The 22,619-nt window shown below is 39.3% G+C and overlaps 1 protein-coding gene across 1 annotated transcript in view; it reads left to right on the top strand.

Annotated features, from left to right (window-relative positions):
* The window catches only part of LOC146617337 (regulator of G protein signaling 6-like), a 97,083-nt gene that overhangs the window by 66,081 nt on the left and 8,383 nt on the right, over window positions 1–22,619 (top strand). Inside the window, exons 2-11 of the mRNA XM_085372411.1 lie at window positions 11,937–12,033; window positions 14,545–14,595; window positions 15,404–15,510; window positions 17,624–17,675; window positions 18,956–19,020; window positions 19,268–19,344; window positions 20,279–20,360; window positions 20,478–20,552; window positions 20,787–20,888; window positions 21,295–21,356. Of these exons, the coding sequence (XP_085228537.1) occupies window positions 11,937–12,033; window positions 14,545–14,595; window positions 15,404–15,510; window positions 17,624–17,675; window positions 18,956–19,020; window positions 19,268–19,344; window positions 20,279–20,360; window positions 20,478–20,552; window positions 20,787–20,888; window positions 21,295–21,356 (770 nt within the window). The remainder of the gene's footprint in view (window positions 1–11,936; window positions 12,034–14,544; window positions 14,596–15,403; window positions 15,511–17,623; window positions 17,676–18,955; window positions 19,021–19,267; window positions 19,345–20,278; window positions 20,361–20,477; window positions 20,553–20,786; window positions 20,889–21,294; window positions 21,357–22,619) is intronic.

Genomic DNA, 22,619 nt, shown 5'->3' with positions numbered 1-22,619 from the left:
CCGGAAGGAGCCAAATCAGCCAATGGTCTCCTGTTCATACTATGTTTGCCTCCCCGAAAATTCAAATTAATAAATTCATGGCATTCAATCCTCCCAAGGTACATTTAGGTTTGATTGGTGTTAGTACATGAGTTACAAAAATAACTCATGAGCCCTAGAATGGATGAAAATAGTCTTACAGTACTAAAGGAACTGTAAATAATCTGTCTGGAAAGATCAAGATGAGTGAGACCATTAAATGATCAAAACTGCAGTCAAACAAACAGCGAGGATATTCAACTCAAGATTGTTGACTTGAAGTCATCTATCTGCTTGTTGTCCAGCTGGCCTTCAGCCAGGCTGTTATCAATCTAGCAGCATGTTAACTTTCACTGTGGGGATGGCTTGGGAACTGCACGGTTCAGAGGAGGTAATTTTCTTTCTTTTCTCTCAAAATGTGTTGCCCAGGTATCACTGCACAAAAATTCCCATTCTTCAAGTCTGTGGCTGACATTTTCTCTCTCAGCAGGATGTATCCCTGCTCCATTATAACCATAGTAATGGCCTTGTCAGTCTTCTCTCCCACGTAATTCGCTTTTTGCTATGAAAGGCTAATTGCAGCTGTTTCAGGGACAGGAATTCAAAAGGGGGCTATTTTACAATAAAATGTACTTTGTGTTAGCCTCCTCTGCGTGTTTAGGTGTGCATGCCAGGTTGTTGAGCTTTGAATTATTGTGCCCTCGTCCTGACTCATGCTTCAGCCCGTTTGCATTTGGGGGAAAAAAAAGAAACTCTTGAGTAAATAATTTTACCATCATTAGTCACAGTGCTGGAGGTTAAATAAATGTTCTCAACTGATAACTGGTTTTATGATGCAACGACCAATGAAATAGTCTGTATGGTTGTATCATTGAGGGAGAAATTCTAGGTGTGCAGTACCTTTCTTTTACCTTGTGTTGGATGGATGGATAGGTAGCATGTCTGTTATGCAACTAATGCTTCACAATACCTGCTGAAATAAGTTAATTTGGAAAGAAAAGTGTAGAAATATGTTTTGTACTTTTTTATACAGATATATTATGTTCATGTTTATGTGCTTTTCCATCTAGCGCACATGTGTCAAAGTCAAGGCCTGCGGGCCACATCCGGCCCGGCGTACATTTATATCCGGCCCGAGATCATTTTATATAGATGTACTATTATTGTTATGCATGGCCCGGCGATATGAGGCGCTAATAATATACAAACTACAGATCCCATAATGCAGCGCTGCAGCCTCCTTGCTGAATGCTAGGCTAACTGGGAACATTCCCGCTTCAATCAAGTCAAACTTCTGTTTGAAGCTAGCCGCTCACAATGGTGGAGAGACAAGTTGATTCTGAAAGCAGAGCCAGTTGTGTGAAAGAAGCAAAAACTTTATTGCATAATATCTTGCTGTGGATGAAAGTACAGACATGATGGACATTGCACAGCTGACCATCTTCATCCGTGGAGAGGAAATACTGAACATTAAATCAATGCACGGGACAGCGACAGGAAAATACATTTTTAAAACGTATGTCAAAGTGTAACCGACATGAAACTGCCCTGGGACAAACTTGTTGGACTTACAACAGATAGTCACCGTAACGCAAACCGTAAACTTTATCTGAGCTAAACGTTTAAATCACCGTCAATTTCAGTCTTTTTTTTATTTTTAATTTTTATTAGTTTTCTTATTTATACAACATATACAACAAATTCAATTTAATCACCATGAGGGGAAAGCAAAACCAAACCGAGCAACAACATAAGAGACAAACGGACCAAAACAAGACCAAACAAAACACAAGAACAAACAAACCAAGAAATACAATGACATTATACAAAATCGGGCCTCCCATTTTGTACATATTTCAACCATTTCAACCAATATTCATCAAATGCGTCCGCCTGGCATTTTAGCCTAAAAGTTATTCTTTCCATAACAAAAATATTATATATCACATCAATCCATTCATCTATGGTAGGAATATCCTCTTTAATCCAAAGGCGAGTTATGGCCTTTTTGCAAGCTACCGACAGCACACTGAACAAATATTTATCCGGTTTGCATAGATTAAGACTCTCTAGGTTGCCTAGGTACAATAATGCAAAATGAAATTGTATTTTCTTTTGAAAGATTGTTTCCATGACCTTATGTGTTTCCTTCCAAAATGGAACCACACGGGGACATTCCCAAAAAATGTGAAAATGATTTGCTGTTGCATGTCCACAATGCCTCCAGCATGTTGTATTCTGAGAATAATTGAATTTTTGGGCTGGGGTAATAAAATAACGAATTACGTTCTTCCAGCTGAATTCCCTCCATGAGGGGGAGCTTGTTACTGACCACTGCTGCCTACAAATCCCATCCCATTCCTCTCCTGTTAAGAATAGATTGCTCTCTGTTTCCCATCTTCCTTTAACATATCTTGTATCATGACCCTGTAGATTGATCAGTGAACAATATAATTTGGAAAAATTTTTTTGATAGGGTCCATCTCTATACGCGTTCTCGAATATATTTATAATCTCTTCATTCCCAGTTGATAACTGAGAATTTTTTAGCTTTTTATTCAGGAAGTCCCTCAGTTGCAAATATCTAAAAAGATCTGGATTTTGCAACCCAAACTTTTTCTTAAGGTCTTGGAAACTCATCACTTTTCCATTTTTCAACAAGGTACTGTATGTGGTGAGACCTTTATTTGCCCATGTTTTGAATGTCGAGTCGAACTTACTAGGCAAAAATTCTGGGTCATATGCAAACCATTTAAGGAAACCGGCCCTCTGGTTTAAATGGTACTTTTTAAGTACTCTTCCCCATATTTTTATTGAACTTACTATCCAAGGGTTGCCCGGGTCTCCCAGGAGTCGTAACTCTGACGGATCTCCTATCAGTGCCCCGACAGGAAAATTACCTCCCAAGGACAATTCCACTTCCTTCCATGTGGGAAATAGATTCAGAGTTTGCCGACATTCCTCATCATACAGAGGTCCGTTGGCTGAGTTGGGGAAAAGTTCTCAATAGAGTTTTTGAGCTCAGCAAGGAAATCTGTCAGTACATGGACATGGCATGTATGATGCGGTGAAGGCATTTCAAGTGAAGCTGTCACAAATGCACCAGTGCAACCTGCCTCACTTGAACCAAGTCAGCGGACTTTGCTGAACTGCACCTGTGCAGATTCAGATGGAGCTGCAGTGTAATGGGACACTCAGGGCAAAGTACGACACTGAATGGCCCGCACAGTTTATTAGTTCCATTCCTGCAGCAATGCCCAGCTCCGTCTACATGCGGCTCCAACCTTGTGTATGCTTTCATTTATTTTTTCTGGGGTTTTTGGCAGCATGTTGATATTTCTAACTTGCATAATTTTGACAGGATATATTTTTATGTGGAGCAAAATATTTATAGTTAAAGTTTATTTTTTTAAGTTGATTTAATCTGGAATAATATTCCTGTCTGTTTTCCTTCATATTTGTGTCTAAAAAACATTGTTTTAGTGTGTTCGATAAATCTTTATCTTGTTTGGCCCGTGACCTAAAGTGTGCCTTGAGTTTTGGCCCCCTGTGCAATTGAGTTTGACACCCCTCTAGCGTAACAGTCAGGTAAGTACGATACCCAATCAGACAATTAATGGCTTAGTGAGGGACCATGACGATGGCATTTCTGGTAAGTACAAATAGATAGACATTCTTTTTTCTTTCTTTTTTTTTTGCCCAAAGAGATCATTAAACCACAGTCAGTAGCACAGCCCTTTTCTCCCTGTAACCAACCTGTCTGCCAAGATGCCTGCCAGCCCGCTAGCTGGTCCATGCTAAGTGTGTGGTGATAATACTGTAATCAGGCGTGTTAAATAGACCGGCTTGCAATAAGTCTGATGAAATCTGTTCCCGCTGGGCTGCACTACAAGCCAAGACACAAACAAGCAGGCGCATTCATACAGCACACAACCCCAAAACTATATACACATGCACATATGTTTGTATGGACTTGTGAGGATCTACACTGACACAACACATACAGTAATTATAACTACCAATCTAATCAACCAGTAATCTAAACGGAACAGTCATCTTGAACTAATCTAGTTTTAAAATGTTATGTTAGGGCACCAGGATTGTGCTTTAAAAGGAAGTCTTCAGTTATGGGGGTAAAAGATCGCAATGTCATTGCATCAGGGTTCCAGTACAGGGTCTGCAAGAAAAAAACATTAAACCTGGCTTAATGTCATATTGCAAAGTGCTATGACTAACCTGTGGACGTTCCTCTCAATGCAGCAAGTTTCTTCTTCAGTAGTCATAATATTTTTAGCTAAGAGACAGCTGAAAACAAATGATTCACAGGCACAGAAATAGAGAGTTAAATAAGTAATTGTTTGCTTGAGTCCATTAGATATTTGAGTCCATACTTGTGTGATGAGGTGAAGTCTTATTGATCTAAGGCTCGTATTTGAATTTGTATCAAATCTCCAGTTTTTTAATCTGCGGAGTGGACCAAGAGTATTTTGGGGGAATTTTGATGACCAGTTATTCAAGTGCGTTTTTGATTTGCAGCATCTGGCTGCTTCCAAAACTTTCTTTTCCACAGCTGTACTTAAATTCCTATGTTTTGGGCAGCAACCTTTCCTCAGCCATTTCCATTTTCCAGCTCAGAGTCATGGCCTCAGATTTGGGGGAGCTTCACACCTAATGGAGTCTAAAATTTCTGTACTTTTAGGTGACAGGAGACATGTGGCCTGGTCAAAACACAGAGAGCTGCACTCTAAAAGATCTTTAAACATAGTAAACATACCTTGTGTGCCACAGACTGCTCCCAAACACGAGGGGACAAGTAATACCTCTAAAACACTTAAGTTGGCTTTATTAAACATTAGATCTCTAGCTGGGAAAACATTTTTAATTAATGATTTAATCACTGAGCACAGCCTTGATTTTATGTTTTTAACTGAAACTTGGTTGGACCAAAGTAACAGTGGAGCTGTTCTCATCGAGACGACCCCTCCTAACTACAGTTTTATCAGTGAGGTCAGGGCGAGCAGGAGAGGAGGAGGGGTTGCTGTCTTATTTAATGAATCATTTCAATGTAAGCAGCTATCTCCTGGAAGTTTTCAGTCTTTTGAATATGTGGCTTTACAGCTGAAGGCCCCATCCAAAGTTGTGTTTCTTAATGTTTACAGGCCTCCCAAATACTGCACAGACTTTTTTAATGACCTCAGTGAACTGCTGTCTGTGATCTGTGTTGATTTTGACTGTGTAATTATTGCTGGGGATTTTAACATTCATGTGGACAACCCTCAGGACAAAGGGACTAAAGACCTGAGTAACACTCTGGGCAACTTTGGGCTGACTCAGCATGTAACAGAGGCCACACATAATAGAGGACACACTCTTGACCTACTGATCTCCAAAGGCCTGAGCATTTCAAAGGTTACTGTGTCTGATGTGGGCCTGTCTGATCATTACTGTGTTTTCTTTGAAAGTAAAATCTCAGCCCACACAAATATATCAACAACAGTGATCACAAAACGGTGTATAACTGAACACAGTAGTGCAATTTTTAACCAGGTCTTCCCATTAACACCTGACCTGCCCAGAGGGTCAGTCAATGAGCTCGTCAATAGCTTCAATGCTAACATGTTAAATGTAATGGACACTATTGCTCCCATTAAGGTGAAGGTTATCTCTGGAAGGAAAAAGTCTCCATGGAGAAACTCCACACTGGTGAAAAAAGAAAAAAGAGAGTGTAGGAAAGCTGAGCGCAGATGGAGAAAAACAAACCTCCAGGTTCATTATGACATTTATAAAGAGAAACTTCACAATTATAATTTACAACTGAGGAATGCAAGGAGGTCCTACTTCTCTGACATCATCACTAAAAACAGCCATAATGCTCGGGTCTTATTTTCTACAGTTGACAGGCTAACAAACCCTCCTGTGTCAGTGGCAGCTGAACTTCATTCGACCATGGCCTGCAATGACTTTGCCAAATTCTTCACTGAAAAAATCCAAAAAATTAGACAAGCAATTGGTACATCAACAGCAGATCCAGGATATGTACTGTGTCCACCAAAAAACTGTTTAAACACCATGAAACAGTTTCAACCTATTAACAGCAAAGACCTGGGGCCCGTTCTTCGTACGTCGCTTACTACATCCAAGATCAAATGACACATCCAAGATCAAATCATCGCGCTAACCGTGAGCTCGCTAATCCGGTTCCCCGAACACACCTGCTGTTGACGATTACTACAGCTGGACGCAGGAATGTGACATCACTGGGTGTCGTAAAAGGGGCTACGCATCGATAGTAGAAACATTGATCGGCAACCCGCTGATTGGTCGGCGAAAATGTCCAAGGGGCGTGCTCGGTATTTTCCGGCAGCAGAGCAAGAACTCATGAGTGAGGGATTTCAGGAGTTTCAGAGTTTAATTAAAACGCAAGAGAACACTGCAAAGGCTGCAAAAGCAAGGAGAGAGGGCTGGCAGAAAGTTGCTGACAAATCAAACTCGTAGGTAATTTAATAATAATAATAATAATGGATTGGGTTTATATAGCGCTTTCCAAGGCACCCAAAGCGCTTTACGATACCACTATTCATTCACTCCCACATTCACACACTGGTGGAGGCAGCTACGGTTGTAGCCAGGCTGCCATATCGCGCCATCGGCCCCTCTGGCCAACACCAGTAGGCGGTAGGGTAGATCTATCATATGACACTATATTGTCCAATATCATATGGCATTATATTATATTATAATATGTTATATTATATCCCCTTTCACATTAGAGCCACAACAGGACCCACAAGAACATGGGAACAAGTAAAAGTGGAATACAGGAGTATTCTACAGAATGGTAATATTTATCTCTTAGATTGCTTTGCGTCTCTTGGCAAGGTAATACTGGCCTGTAATACTCTGTTAGTTTGTTCATAACAGCAACCAAGAAAAGGGCAGAGGAAAAAAAGACAGGTGGTGGTCCTGCACCCCCTCGTCAACAAGTTGGTTAAGTAAATAATACCCTCACGGGAATATCGATATCTCTCTATGAGCACACTGTCGCGCTGAGCTAAAGGATCCTGTCTGTCCCGCAATATACGCTGAATTCTGAGGACTCTCCTTATCAATCTTGCACCTTCCGCAATGGGTTGGTCGCGTATACGGACAGGACATGGCTGCGACAGGCTTCCCAAATCCACCTTCGCTTTTATAGCCGTGGTCTCTCATCTTGATTACACGAAGTAATTTACAATTACTACTCTGAAATATGAATTACATCTGTAATAATCACATACATGTAATAGAATGTTAATAGTACATTTCCCTTTTTTAGGAAATGACCTGTATGTATCTGTGTGACATCAATAAAAGGATCAAGTGCTGCATTATCTTTAGTTACATTGATAATATTTATTTATGGTGAAACAGTGGAAAAATATCGCTGTTGCTTTCGTATAAATGAAGCGGACATACCTGCGTGGCCGCGATCTAATCCTGTTTACATAAAGTAAACCTGCTCCCGAGCAGGTTTACGCTTACGGCTCTGTTGCTATGACAGCAAGTCCCGGATGAGCTTCGGGGAACCGACTGATCCAGGATCACGCGAAATCGTCAACAATCTAATCCGGCTAACCTACTTAGCGAGGTACGAAGAACGGGCCCCTGGAGGACATCTTAGGTAAACTGAACTCCTCCTCCTGCTGTTTAGATGTCCTGCCAACAAGTTTTTTCAAAAAGGTCTCAAAGACTTTAGAGTCAGACCTGTTACAGATTGTCAACTTTTCTTTATTATCAGGTGTGTTTCCAGAATCACTAAAAACTGCTGTAATCAAACCTATACTGAAAAAGGACAATCTTGACAAGACACAAATGAACAACTACAGGCCAATCTCAAATCTCCCGTTTTTAAGTAAGATCATTGAAAAAGCAGTTTCTCAACAGCTCAGTTACTTCTTAAAACAGAATAATTGCTACGATGCCTTCCAGTCAGGTTTTAGACAGAACCACAGCACTGAAACCGCTCTGACCAAAGTGTTTAATGACATATGTCTGAATACAGACAGTGGAAAAATGTCAGTCCTAGTTTTACTGGATCTCAGTGCAGCATTTGATACAGTTGACCACAACATATTACTCAAACGACTGGAGAACTGGACAGGTCTTTCAGGAACTGTACTAAACTGGTTCAAAACATACGTAGAAAACAGGAAATACTTTGTATCAATAGGTAACTTCACATCTGAGCAGACAAGTATCACATGTGGAGTTCCCCAAGGTTCCATCTTGGGACCCCTTCTGTTTAACATCTACATGCTCCCACTGGCACAGATTATAAACAACAACAAAATAAACTATCACAGCTATGCAGATGACACACAAATATATATCACAATGTCACCAGGAGACCGAGGCCCTGTACAGGCTCTTGGTAAATGCATTGAGGAAATCAATGACTGGTTGTGCCACAATTTTCTCCAGCTAAGCAAAAACAAAACTGAGGTAATAGTCTTTGGCGCCAAAGAAAAACGATTACAGGTCACCAGAGAACTTCAATCTATACATCTAAAAACCACAAACCAGGCGAGAAATTTGGGTGTAGTGATGGATGCAGACCTAAACTTAGAAAAACACATTAAGACAATAACAAAGTCAGCTTACTATCACCTCAAGAATATATCAAGGATAAAAGATCTGATGTCTCAACAGGACCTGGAAAAACTAGTCCATGCATTCATCTTTAGTAGGCTTGATTACTGTAACAGCATCTTTACAGGTCTACCTAAAAAATCAGTCAGACAACTACAGCTCATTCAGAACTCTGCTGCTCGAGTCCTCACTAAGACCAAAAAAGTGGACCACATCAGTCCAGCTCTGAGGTCCTTACACTGGCTGCCTGTCCGTCAGAGGATAGACTTTAAAGTTCTGATGCTGGCCTATAAAGCTCTGAATGGTTTAGGACCAAAATACATCAATGACCTCCTGACCCAGTATGAACCATCCAGATCCCTCAGGTCATCTGGATCCGGTCTTTTATCAGTTCCCAGAGTCAGAACCAGACACGGAGAAGCTGCATTCAGCTTTTATGCTCCTTATATCTGGAACAAACTCCCAGAAAGCCTCAGATCAGCTGAAACACTCAGTTTATTTAAATCCAGGTTGAAGACTCACCTGTTCTCAGCTGCATTTGAATAAAGCACCAAATCCACACTTTAAGCTTAAATTTCAAAACTTACATTTAACTACTGATTTTATCTACTGTTCTGATTTTATCTGTTTTGATTTTATATACTGTTTTGTTTGTTTGTTTGTTTGTTTGTTTGTTAATTAGTTAGTTAGTTTATTTGCTTGTTTTAATCAATTTTAAATCATGCTTTTTATTTGTTCTTGTTTCTAATGTCTCTGTAAAGCACTTTGAATCACCTTGTTGTTGAATTGTGCTATACAAATAAACTTGCCTTGCCTTGCCTTGCCTTAACTCCATAACCAAAAACTGCAAACCAAACGCTACAGGCAGTAAGTCCAACCACATACAGCAAATCGGTATTAATAATTATGATACTTATGTAACTTATGTAATACAACAGTGACTCAACTTGGTCACGTGTAACGATAAATATTATAAAATACACAGAAAATTGTTTTTTAATGTTCCTCCTTTTTGTTTCAAAAATACCATTTCGTGTTTCATCGTCACAGATATACAAAGTAGTGTTGGGCAATTTTAGATTCAGTGGGTGACAGCTGTTGTAGCATGAAGTAAACGTGTTGTGAATGCCTATTTTCATTAATGGAGCAGGAGTAGATTGTTCATGATAGTGGAAGCCATTAAAGTCATTTGAGCAGCTACCTCCACACTATCAACATCTTATTACAATCATATTAGTTGTATTGATTTTGAAGTGTAGCCCGGAGCTCTCTATGTCTTTGCTTTTGGCAGACAGCCAGGATCTATAGAGAGGAACAGGGTGACAGCAGTCTGATGGCCAGAGGCGTAAAAGCAGGAAGCTTGTCAGTTTGAATTTCCAGACTGGTTGGAAGCATCTGTGCTGGAAAGTGAGAAAGATGTGTTTCAGTCATTTCTTTTTTTTTGAATGTTTGCAGGCCCTTCGACGACACAAATACTGCGTTTTCACGTCACCTGTCTACTTGCAACAGGACAGGAGGGTTATGATAGGAGATAGTGGTAAATTTACCTAATTACTTTCAGGTGTAAGCAGCTTAAATGCCTTTCATATAGCATAAACTATAGCTTCTGTTTAGTCTCAGTCACCAGTTTTCTATCTGCCTGTGTTTATCCAGTTAATAGGTGGTGGACTCTAGAAGAGTACAGCATTTTATTTGTATAGCAATCACATTGGGGTATTGTCAATAAAAACAAACCAAAACCAGCTGTGATATTTTTAAAAACTGCTGGTAGTCATGCAGTGGAAAATTGTGTGGCGAAAACAGCACTTTTACCCAGCTGAGTTATTCAAAGAGACACAGAGCAAAGCCAATATGTTGCTTTTGCTCCTTTTGTTCTTATGAAAGGGATGAATTTCTCTTCTCTTGCAGATTTAAAGCCAGCTTTAACCTCTCTCACCCTACGTTTGTATGCTTGCTTGTTTTTAGCAAAATTCTAATGCTTCTAAAGACGGGGGCCATTGAAGAAGTGATTTTATGCATCCACGGGATTCTGCTATTCATACAAGTAAAAAAAGCACACCAGCAAAGCAATGTTGTTAAATTATTTTGGATATTGTGCAATGTTTTTTAAAAAAAAAAAAAGAAATATTGAAAAACTGTGTGGATGAATAGTATGTTCAGTCTTAAACAGACTGTACATTGAGTCTGCATGAGTGTTGTGGAAGTCACCAGCTTTAACCCAGCGTGGGTGGCTCCTAGAACTATACTCCACTGACAGCTGCACATTATAAATATACTCATAAGGGTCGCAAAATTGCACAAACTGAGGACATATTTGCAGTAAAATAAACTATGGGCACTACAGGTAGGAAGTAGAATGTGTTTTTCTCAAAACTGGTGAAATGCACTTCTTTTCTGTAATCACTTTAATTGTCTAGATGTAAAAAGCATATGTGGTTATCTCTGCCTCTCTGCCGTTGCTCTGGGTTCCATTCAGGGTTTATATATAGCTGCCGGGTTGTGCGTTAGTGTGCGATAGCTGTCTCCAAAGCGACCAGCTTCTCACTTCCCACTCCCTGACGCAAACAAAAAAAGCATCTGTGAAGAGAGAGGGGGTGTCAACCTTGCAATCAAAACCAGATAATCAAATACTAATCTGATTACTTAAGTGCAAAGTGGGTGACGTGTTTCGTTTAACATCTGTGCAATTGTAATTAAGGGCCACAGATATGTGCTGTCCTGCTGAACCTCAACTCCTGCTTAGATTAGACTCAGTTATCATGTGACTCAGTCTTGTGGTTAAAACAACATTACAGCGAGAGGTGAAGTGTATAGTTAAACCTATAAAAAGTGAAAAAGGAGAAGAGCTTTTCTTTTTCACGAACTACCTGTGTTTTTTCACTGGTATCAATTTCCATGAAGCATTTATAAACAGTTGAATTTTAAAGTCAATGTAATTAACTGGTTTGTTAGACCATATAATGAATGATATCATTTTTCTTTCTTTCAAGACATATTTTATTCTACAGTAGAAATTGTAGCAGCATCTTTGCAGCTAACGATAGTCTTGTCTTCATAAATTGAAGAGAAGTGAGCTGATCCTGCATTTTCTTTGTGATGGCATAGATATGAATCATAGCGCTTGCCATTGTCTTGGTTTGAAGTAATGCAGCACTTCAACTTAAAGATTAACTGTTTAAATATCTTAAGAAAAATCCAAATAAAGTACATTTAACTAATACTTGTCTCACATGGATAAAAGTTTCCGTTTGTTCAAACTTTTAAACTCTGTCTTCTGCCTTATTCTACAGATTGAAGACATTATCACTCGCATCCAGGACGAGACGGACGGTGTACCCATCAGAACTGTCAAAAGTTTCATGACGAAAATCCCCAGTGTCGTTACGGGTAAGAAATCAAAAGAGACAGATGTCAAGCAAAAAGTGACCTAACCTGCACTGTACAAACATTAACTATAGAAGTGCATCACTGATGGACATTAAGTGCCCAGAGAACAAAATGAGACGATGGAAAATGCTGATGTCTGTTGGGCCTCTTGTTTTAGTGAGGCTGAAAAATGACAGTTCAATCAGCTATTCCAGGATAATTTAATCAACGTACTTTAATTTGATATTTTGAGATATTTACTTATTCAGCTTCTTTTTAAGGTTGTATGTGAAGAATTATTCCTGAAAAAAGGAAATATGGAAATATTAACAATCTGGGTAGACTTTATAAAAAGGTAAACTGTCTGTTAATTGCAGACTTATGATACACTATACACATAGGTATGAGCAGGATATCAATTTCCTGCCTGTCATCTAGACAGAGCATTAGTTTATTTCACAACACAAGGGTAGGCATCCAAAAAAATCCATCTTGCAAGGTATTTTGTGAAACACTATACAGTACATCCTAGCTCTCCAGCTTGGTCCCACATTTGTATTCAAATAATCATCTGCTTGGTGGCTGCATTTCAGTCTGTTGAGGCACAGAAAAGCTGAATAGCTTTAGGTAAAAGTGGGAAGACAACATATGATTAAACGTTTGAAAAAGTGTGTAAGTGCATAAACAGAATGACTAATGCTGTCCTACTATCAAGGTGCCCTTAAGTGAAGCAGTCAACCCCTGACTTCTCCCGTAGAGCTGCGACTGTGGGGATCTGTGCGTCAAGCTGTCCAACAACAGAATAAACTTTGAATTTAAATGAAGTAAAAACAACAAAAGAAAACATTATTTGTTAGTTGAACCTGATGGGTAGGGATGAATGTTAGCCCCCTTGCCAGCTGGCTGTAATCACTTTCACTGACAGCATAAATCATTCCAACAGGCTGGTGCTGCAGTGGGAGGCTTTCACAGCAAACGAATGAAACAAATGATGAAAACAAAAACATAGACTATTAACACCCCACCCCCACCCCCCACCACCACTACCCCAGTCTTTGCATTAATGGAAGATGCATACCCAATATGCAATAAGCAGAGCATATCAATAAACATAATTACCCCAGCGGCTGATGGATATGCAGAACAGTATCTCTCAAATGTTTGCAGCTGAGTGCTGAAGGCTAAGAAACTAATAACTGATGAAGAAATTAAACATCACCTCACTAAGGAAAGTAGAAGATATTCTAATTCCACTCTAATAGAGTTTTAAAGTCTCTAAATATTGATCTTTTGAGGTATGGGATCACATTTAAAATCTTTTATATTTATATTCAAACGAATACCACTGTTTTGGGTGAAATAGTTGAAACATTTGAGATTTTGTTTTCTGTTAGAGGGAAAAATACTGATAAGCTAACCTAGTTTTTAGCATGCAGAAAGCCTTTGATTATGCATTATGTCTTATGTCTTTTATTATCATCATTCTATTACCTTTAGGTTTTGTCTTGGAAGTGTAAATTGGGGCACTTGTGTATTTACACTCATTGGCCACTTTGTTAGTTACACCTGTTCAGTGCATTTAGGCATGTAGGTTGGAGGTTCAAACCGAGCATCCAAATAGGGAAGAAAGATTATTTAAGTGGCCTTGAACATGGTGGTTGGTGTCAGATGGGCTGCTCTGAATATTTTGGAAACTGATTTACTGGGATTTCCCCATCCAAACATCTAGTTTTATATTGAGTGGTCCAAACCTAAGAATGGTCAGATTGCTTCAAGCTGACATAAAGGCAGCCATAACTCAAATAACCATTTTTTCCATGACCAGCGTATGAAGCAGATGAGCTACAGCAGCAGAAGACCATACTGAATGGCACTACTGCCAGCTAAAAACAGGAAATTGAGGCTACAATTGATGCAGGGTTTGACAACAGAAGATGAAAGAAATGTTGCCTGATCTGATATTTTTTTGGCTCACTATGGTCCATTACTACCAAGCGAGCATTGCATTGTTGCTGTTAACATCCATCCCTGTATTTCCACACAGTACCCATGTTCTTTCAGTTGGATAATATACCATAGTACAAAGCTCAAATCTCTCAAACTGGTTTCTTGGTCATGGTTAACATTACATTTTACTTAAATGGCCTACAGTTGCCAATTCTCTATCTAAAAGATCTGGATGTGTAGCTGACAAATCTGCAGAAATTGCAAAATGTTATCATGACTTTATTGGACCACGATCTCTGAGGAATGTTTCCCACACCTTGTTACATCTATGGCACTAAAAATCAAGGCAGTTCTGAAGGTGAAAGCCACTCCAACCAGTTACTAGCAAGGGGTAACTACTAAAATGACTGTTGAGTGTATATTTTGCCCCAACAATGGAAGCCCCCTTGTTTTGTTTTTTGTGTCCTTCTATCCTGCCCCCCCGGGCTGCTGTATGTTTAATCCCAAATCTATATCTTTCAGTACATTATTGTAAACACACCATGTATCGCAGCTATTTATCTATCCTCATCTGATCTGATACAGGTGCAGATATTGTACAGTGGCTGATGAAGAATCTGTCCATTGAGGATCCAGGTATGTTTTTAAAATGGGAAAGCAGAGTGTACTCTGCTGAATGATTTCTAAATGCCACAACCTCCCATGATAGCAGAACAGCAGGATTTATTTATAAAAAGCATGCACGCTATATAATAAGAAATACAGGGGTGTGTCTATCTTTATGATAGGTTTTTGAACAATTGCCTGCAATAAATGCTTACAATGAAGAGATGTTTATAGTGAGCAGGTGCATTGTTGTTCAGAAGACCTAACTACAAAAACTTGGCAATTATCTGTAGAAAACATTTACAAGTTAATACTATAGAGAAAACATACCAAACAGGAAAAGAGGCAACTAGATTGTTTTTTTAACAAACAGAATTTGTTTTATATTTGTTGTTTCGTTGGCCTGACCTAAAGCCTGGTGGTGGGAGAGCAGTGTTTATTGTTGGTACAATAGCCCACGGCCTGGACAGTGAATCAGTCACTGAGTCATCCATGTACATCCCAACCACCTCTGATTCCCATAGTCCTAGCAGAAAGCCACTTTAAACAGACAAACAAACAAAAACAAAAGTTCAACAAGCTGTGTTGATATATTTGCATTTCTTAAAATGCTCCACTTCAAAAAATATTCCAGGGATGGTATACTTGGCAGGTGATTCATAGTTTTGTATTAATGTAATGTTACAAAATATCAGTTCCATGACTGTCATATTTGATCTCATTGTCTAGATGTTGTTTCAACCAACTTAATTCTATCCATACTGCAATGTAAATACTGTCTGCAATGCTGAGGAATCTACTGTAATCTATTTATCTCTTTATTCTGCTCCTTTTACAGCTGAGGCGATGCACATTGGGAGTTTAATTGCAGCTCAGGGGTACTTTTTCCCAATCTCAGACCATGTCCTTACCCTGAAAGACGATGGAACTTTCTACCGCTTCCAGGTGAGCGGACACACCAAGTGGTTAAAAACACAGAGAAGGCTATAGGAGGTATGGCCACATTTAATTATTAGCAAACTCAAGATTTATACCTGATGTGAAGCTTAATGAGAAACGTGACAATCAGCATTTAGATACTTCATGGTTAATTCTAGGTTAGTGTCTTGTTTTGATAAATATCGTAAAATTATTTTCTGTATAGACGGGTGAAAAATTCAAGTGAGTAAGTAAGGGATTGAACCACTACATGAAACTGGATAGCTAATGATTACCTGAAACTCTGAATTTACAGAAAATGTTAAATTTTTGTGAAACATCTATCGTCCGATAATGATACAGTTATCGGACGATAGATGTTTTATATCGGGATATGAGGTTTTGGTCATATTGCACAGCCCTACATAGCCCCTGGGATCCCTGGGTCGCGCAAACCCGTCCACCACAATAAGGTAGCGACTCGCGGAGGAGGACCCGGGGCAAACCCAGGACACATTGGAGAGATTATATCTCTTGGCTGGCCTGGGAAAGCCTTGGTGTTCCCCCGGACAAGCTGGAGGAGGTGGCTGGGGAGAGGGAGGTCTGGGCTTCTCTGCTTGGGCTGCTGCCCCCACGAACCAGCCCTGGATAAGCGGAAGAAAATGGATGGATGGATGTTACTTTTGATAGCTATTCTTAACATGGTGGAAAAATTGTGGTTGACTCAGCACATTCAGATAGCTTTTGAAATGTAGATATAGTAAGTTTCGAGTACCGGCTCTTTATTGTCAATAGATGAAAATAGTTTTTCTTTAATGTTCCCTTTTATGTTCCCTTTTATGTTCCCTTTTGTGCCAGACATGACTCTCACACTAATGCCTTCTTCATTCTGTGTAATTGTAAGAGATAATAAAAAACCTCCAGCAAGTTTAATCTAGCTGTGGGGTCGCCTACAATATCCCAATCAGCCACTGACAATTACTTGCTTCGTTATAGAAGCACTGGGGCCCTGTCCACTACAGTTTCTTCAGTACTATGTTGGGATCCTGTGACCCTATTAAAAATGGATGGTGAGCTGTTAAAATATTCATCAAGAGCTCAGAGGAAGCAGGTCTGGTCCGGGCCAAATAGGCAGCTACCAGAATCTTTACAGGGACATGTAGTGTAGCAGCCCACACTACAATTAGAGACTCATATCAAAGAACAAAAAAAAAAATAAAGTAAGGCTGACATTTTGTGCCTCCTTCACTGTTCACAGATAAGGCAGTGGCATTAAGCTTGCATATTAATTATGCCAGACTGAAGTCTCTAATTAAAGAAAGGAAACCATGTTTTCAAATTCCTCATTTGTGAATGCAAAAGCAGCATGTGGTGCGATTAGAATGATTTCTATGTAGCATCTTCTTCCTATACATACTGCAGTTACAGGATTGAATCTCCAGTGAAGCCAGAAGAGCAGTTTAATTAAACCAACAGTGCACATTAGGTTATTTGACCTTGGTTCTCCTCCTTCAAAGTGAAGTGGAATAAAAGAGGGGAGGAGGAGGAGGTCTATTTGCTGTAGCCGAAAGAGCTTCATAAAGATAATCACCACTCATTAGCATTTCCTTTTGGAGGCAAATCAAGTGCAAGATAAAGAGAAACACAGGGCAGAAAAATCACAATTGTGTAATATCTCTTCTCAATGAAAATACTACAGATGGTTTGGACTCGTTTAACAGTTTTACATAGTTTTTTGTCAAATACAGAACCTGTCCTGTCTGTTCTTTGCCTGGCGGCTTATTGTTCTGTTTTCTGACTGTTTACTTCCCAGCTGTCATTCTTTTATTGTTTTCTGCAATACTTTTCCATGAGTAATAGCCCCCTGGGGTGTTGCAGAGGTGTGAAAAGTTTTAGAAGTTGGCTGTTCTGAATCTCTCCTGCCCTGATAATAAAAAATATTTTGATTGGTGAAGCAAGACAATCATGTGCTCCCCTGTGTCTCAGAGGCAAACAGCTATCTTGTAAAGGTCATCATCATCACTCCAGTTTTGTCAAATAGTTTTGACTCATAAATCGTGACCTGGGAGGTTCAGGGAACAATCAGCAGCAATTCAGCATCACTTTTGATTTTCACATTTCTACTTTGTTTTGTCCTCAGGCGCCATATTTCTGGCCGTCCAACTGCTGGGAGCCTGAGAACACAGACTATGGTGAGAAACTTCAAGGAATATCTTGACATTTTGTGGTTTTTGATTGTCCTTTAAGTTTTAAAGAGCAATGCTTTAGTCATAAGATTAATTAAATGGATTAGAAATAGTATACGTGGGTTGGAAACAGTAATATAGCATCACTGCATGGAACGAAACCTGCTAGTGTTATACTGAATTTAAGGTGAAACTAATGCTTTCTGTGGTCCCGGTCTCTAATCTAATTTGCAACAGCTGCTTCCGAGGTATTATGTAAAGTGCAAACTACACCTCCAACATTAGCAGGGTATGAATAACCATCAATAATAACTGAGGGATAAGATATGGATCTTATCAATCTACATCTGATCTTGAGGCAAAACCTTTGGAAAAACATGTTTTCTGACTGCCTTTTTATTAGGAGCAGAAAGATTATAACTGGATAATTTATCTAACTTTTGTCTGTCAGCTCAACTCTGAACAAGCTTTATGCAGCAAAAGCTAGACTGTGTAGCTTAAAAAGTGATTATAACAAGCAGACACCAATTAAATATCCCACTGTAGGGAATATTAATAAGTAACTAATTGGGGATGCCTGCAGTCAGCTGAGCCTGACCAAGTAACATGGATGAGTGACAAATCGTTTCTTCCACAGAAAACGCTGCATCCAGATAAAGAGAATCAACTTTATGCATTAATTTCAATATGTCATAATATTCTTATTAATTGATGAAAACTACATATTTTCATGTCATAATGTCTCACCAAGACACAGAGTTTTAACCTTTATTTATTTATTTTTATTGAGTTGATATAACCGTGCTATTCTTTTCAATACAGTGTTTCATTTCAAGTCTTGACTATGTAGATTTTTTTCCGATTTTTCTGATCTGAAGAAAGATGAAGCAACCGTAAACAGATGAGAAGGCATAAGCCTGCAATTTATAACTAAAGCTCAACAAACTCCCACTGAGCAAAGCACTGAAGCCCAGTAAGCACTGTACTTTTAGTTGAGGAGGCGAACAGCTGACATGATTAGTCAATCACTGTTCCACTTCCTGCCCTTCATCCTTTCAGACACAGCCACGACTGGAGTTTTTGGTTTGGGAGTTCAGGGACTCTTAAAACTGCCTCATAATCCCAATGGTGGGCAGGCAGCTTGAGAGGGATTGTAGTCCATGTAAAATGGGTGGTGAGGAGAGGAGAGGTGGGTTGCACAGAGAGTGAGAGATGAGCACAGATGAGTGAAAAGGAGGAACAGGGATGTCTCTGTGATTAATTCTTTCTCTCTCTTTCTCCTTCAGCTATTTACCTGTGCAAGCGGACCATGCAGAACAAGACGAGGCTGGAGCTGGCAGATTATGAGGCTGTGAGTGTTGAACTGTTGCTCTAAGCTATTAGTCCAAGTATTGATCAGTGCATCAAGCTCTGGGACCAAAAAAATACAGCCTCTTAAAGGTCAGACAGCCGTGTGTCTGTGATGGCATGAAATCTAAATTACTTCTTGGAGCAGACTCAAACTTTAAAACTGTCAAGTGTATTTAACAGTATTTTTTTTCCCAACTATTGTTTTTCCTTGTTGACTTTTGATAATGTTTCTCTCTCATTTCTAACAGGAGAACCTGGCCAGGCTGCAGAGAGCTTTTGCCAGGAAGTGGGAGTTTATCTACATGCAGGCTGAGGCCCAGGTCAAGTAAGTGTGATCTGTTACCAAGGCAACACATGAAACTGCAGTGCATGCACTGATGTCATTCACACTCAAGGTAAAAGACAAGCAATCATGAGAAGTGAGCATTTGTACGTGTGGTTTTGTGTAAGATTACCACTGTGAGATTAGGATTGACGTGTCTACAGGTGTGTTTCACATCAGATGCTCTTTAAACTAACAAACATAGGCAATACTTACTTGGAACACATGGAAATTCGAAAATGGAAGAAGAGTGGAGACTGTACACACTGCTCTGTTTTCCACCATCCTTTGCCAGCCTTCTTTTGATTATGAATCCACAGTTGCATCAGTCTGAGGGAAAGCTGTAATTTCCAAAATGTTCCCAAGATCTTTGTGAAATAAAGTGAACTGCTATTATTACATTTGCTTCCATGTTTTGGTTCCAGGTATATATGACCAGCATTTCTAATCTGATCATGATTCACGAAACTAGTATTAAAATGTTTTCTAATTTTTCTTCTTCTTCTAAATAAGTAACAATGTGGAAGTCTAGCACATAAACAAACATAATGCACGTTGCCAGGGGTCAAAGACTTTAAATACTAGTATGCAAAGTAGCAATTCCTTAAAATTATTAAGTTAAAAGTTAAAGTCATAACCTATTAAACATTATGAAGATCAACAAATTATACAATTGTTATTCTTATTATTCTTGAAGCCTGTTAGACAATTTTAAATGCTTTTTTAACTCACGGTGAATATTCTTAATTTTTAAATTAATTTCTTTTTGAAAAAAATGAAATGTAGATATCAAAAAACTGGAAGTACTCAAGTACCTGGAATAACACAGAGTTACACAGTATGTGGATGCAGACAGTGTGTATGAAGCTAGAGTACACTGTAGACTGAGTCTGTTCTGAGCCTCATTATTGTTAAAAAACACTGCTCTATTCTGCAGGATTGACAGGAAAAAGGATAAAATTGAAAGGAAGATCCTGGACAGCCAAGAGAGAGCTTTCTGGGATGTCCACAGACCTGTGGTAAGTCTCACATACACACTTCCTGTCTATGTGAGATTATAGCCACCCACCTAATCCGCATTCTCAAATAGTGCTGATGCAATGACATTGTTTTCTTTGGGGTGTTTTTTTCTGCAGCCTGGATGTGTTAACACCACAGAGATGGACATCAGGAAATGTAGACGCATGAAGAATCCTCACAGAGTTAAGAAGGTAAAACCTTAGCTGTCAACTTTGTGACAGGAATCTTTTTAAAGAGATTTTTTAAAATATACCCCATGCAACAAGTTTATTCCTTTTTTTAAAATTTTTTGTAAGTTGTGTTAAAATTCATGTCCCTTGCATTTTTTAAACAACATAACATATCATTTCCCACACTGCAAGAAAATAAGTGTACCTTCTAATACTTACCCACTTCTCCTCTCTCATCATGGTTGAATGGCCCAGTCGGTGTATGGTGTGATAGAGGAGGGAACACAGTCTCAGAGTCCCATACACACTCCTTTACACCACTGCAGGAAAGGCACCAAGGAGGATGTAGAAAAGGAGGTAAAAATCAGTTCAAATGTTGACAAAATTATAAGCCATCATTAGAGAAGATGTCAGTGTTTTGTGCTCTTTCTGCTTTTAACGCCACAAGCACTGGATTTCACAGCCGCAGGCCAATTACAGAGAAGATTGGCAGACATTGTAACGCATTTTGTGCGGTGCCCACCTTGTCAAATCTTTTCAAATCTGCTGGATTGTTTTCTCGCACAAACAGTAATTATGAGAAATGGTAGCACTAACAGTATTGCCGATTGACATAGACACTGCCAGCTGACTCAACAAGCTCCTTTTCATTTATTTCTGTTACAGGTATTTGCTAGCTCTAGTTGAGATCATGCAATCAGATTCAAAAACCTTTATATAAAAAGATTTTTTGGTATAGTTTATTGCTCATTGTCTTTTTCAGATCGTATTCCTGAATACCCAGCTAGATCGTCACTGCATGAAGATGTCCAAAGTTGCTGAAAGGTACAGGAAACTTACTTCACATACACATTTAAAATGGAGCACAGCATCATGTCCAATCTCTATCTTGTCAATCTTGTGAGGCACTCTTTGTCGCTAAGGTACTCCGTTCCCATCTCCTGTACTCTCTGACCATCCATAATCAGACAAAGCTCTGTGCTACTGGCCTACCTTTTACTGTAACTCTCCTAGAGGAGTGGCAGACAGGGGATAATAGGTTTCTTGACACCTTATTTGGACCTGTGGAGGTTTCAGTTTGACATTCAGAGTCCAGAGTGCTGCTTTTGCTGTTTGGGTATGAAGTGGTTCAGTAAGACTGTATTTTGTCCCTGGATTTTCATGCTCAGTGTGACTATTAGATATACAGGTCTAAAGACAATGTGTGTGAATGGGTGGATGACTGGTTGTGTAAAGCGCTTTGGGGTCCTTAGGGACTAGTAAAGCACTATAAAAAATACAGGCCATTTACCATTTGGGCTCAACATGCATTTTCATTACTTTCATTCTCTTGAATTTATCAATATGATGTCACATTTTCAAAATTTGAATAAGTATTGAGCTAATAATACACAATAGGGTCAAGGGTTCTAGAGAGGATGTTTGGGATGTGATGTGAAACTGCACAATTTTCATTTTAAATAATTTTTGTACAATACTCCAGCCCCATAAAGTCTATGCTTTTTCCTTTAACACATTAAGAACAAAACACTGTGTTTTTGTAGTCTTTTAAAAAACTGCTCACTGTACAGTTTCAACCGTCTTGCCCTGTTTAACGATTTGAACTTCAACTGAGAACAAGTCTTTAACTACACTATGTGGACATAAGCACTGGGCCACACACAGCATTATTGTTTTCAGTCCCATTGCCAAAGCTTATAATATCCTTCCAAACATTTGCAAAAGAATGGGTCACTTTCACAGAGTCACTCAATGAATTATCAAGTCAGTTCAAGAAATTCCTTTTAAAATCAACTTTATGTAGTATTATTGCAAAAGGGAAGAGTTTAATTGCAGGTTAGGGTCGCCAAGTGCTGAGGTATTTGGTGTGTAAAAGTCACCAGTGCTCTGCTTCTAAACTTCCCCTGGCATTAACAACAGCACTAAACTGTGCAGGGGAGCTTTGATTTTCATGGCTGGGCAGCTCTTGTAGGTGTCATCCTCAGGTGGACATCAAGTTTCTACTACGTTGTTGCTCATTCAGAGAACTCTGCACAGGAACATCCAAACAAACTCTGGGCTGTCTCTGTCCGTGGTCCTGATACCCTG

The sequence above is a fragment of the Diplotaxodon limnothrissa genome, linkage group LG15, assembly GCF_057381915.1.
Source record: "Diplotaxodon limnothrissa isolate DT_005_m linkage group LG15, D_limnothrissa_male_GT1.1, whole genome shotgun sequence".
Lineage (NCBI taxonomy): Eukaryota > Metazoa > Chordata > Actinopteri > Cichliformes > Cichlidae > Diplotaxodon > Diplotaxodon limnothrissa.
Note: the sequence above shows the minus strand (reverse complement) of the source record. Positions and strands in the feature narration are given on the sequence as shown.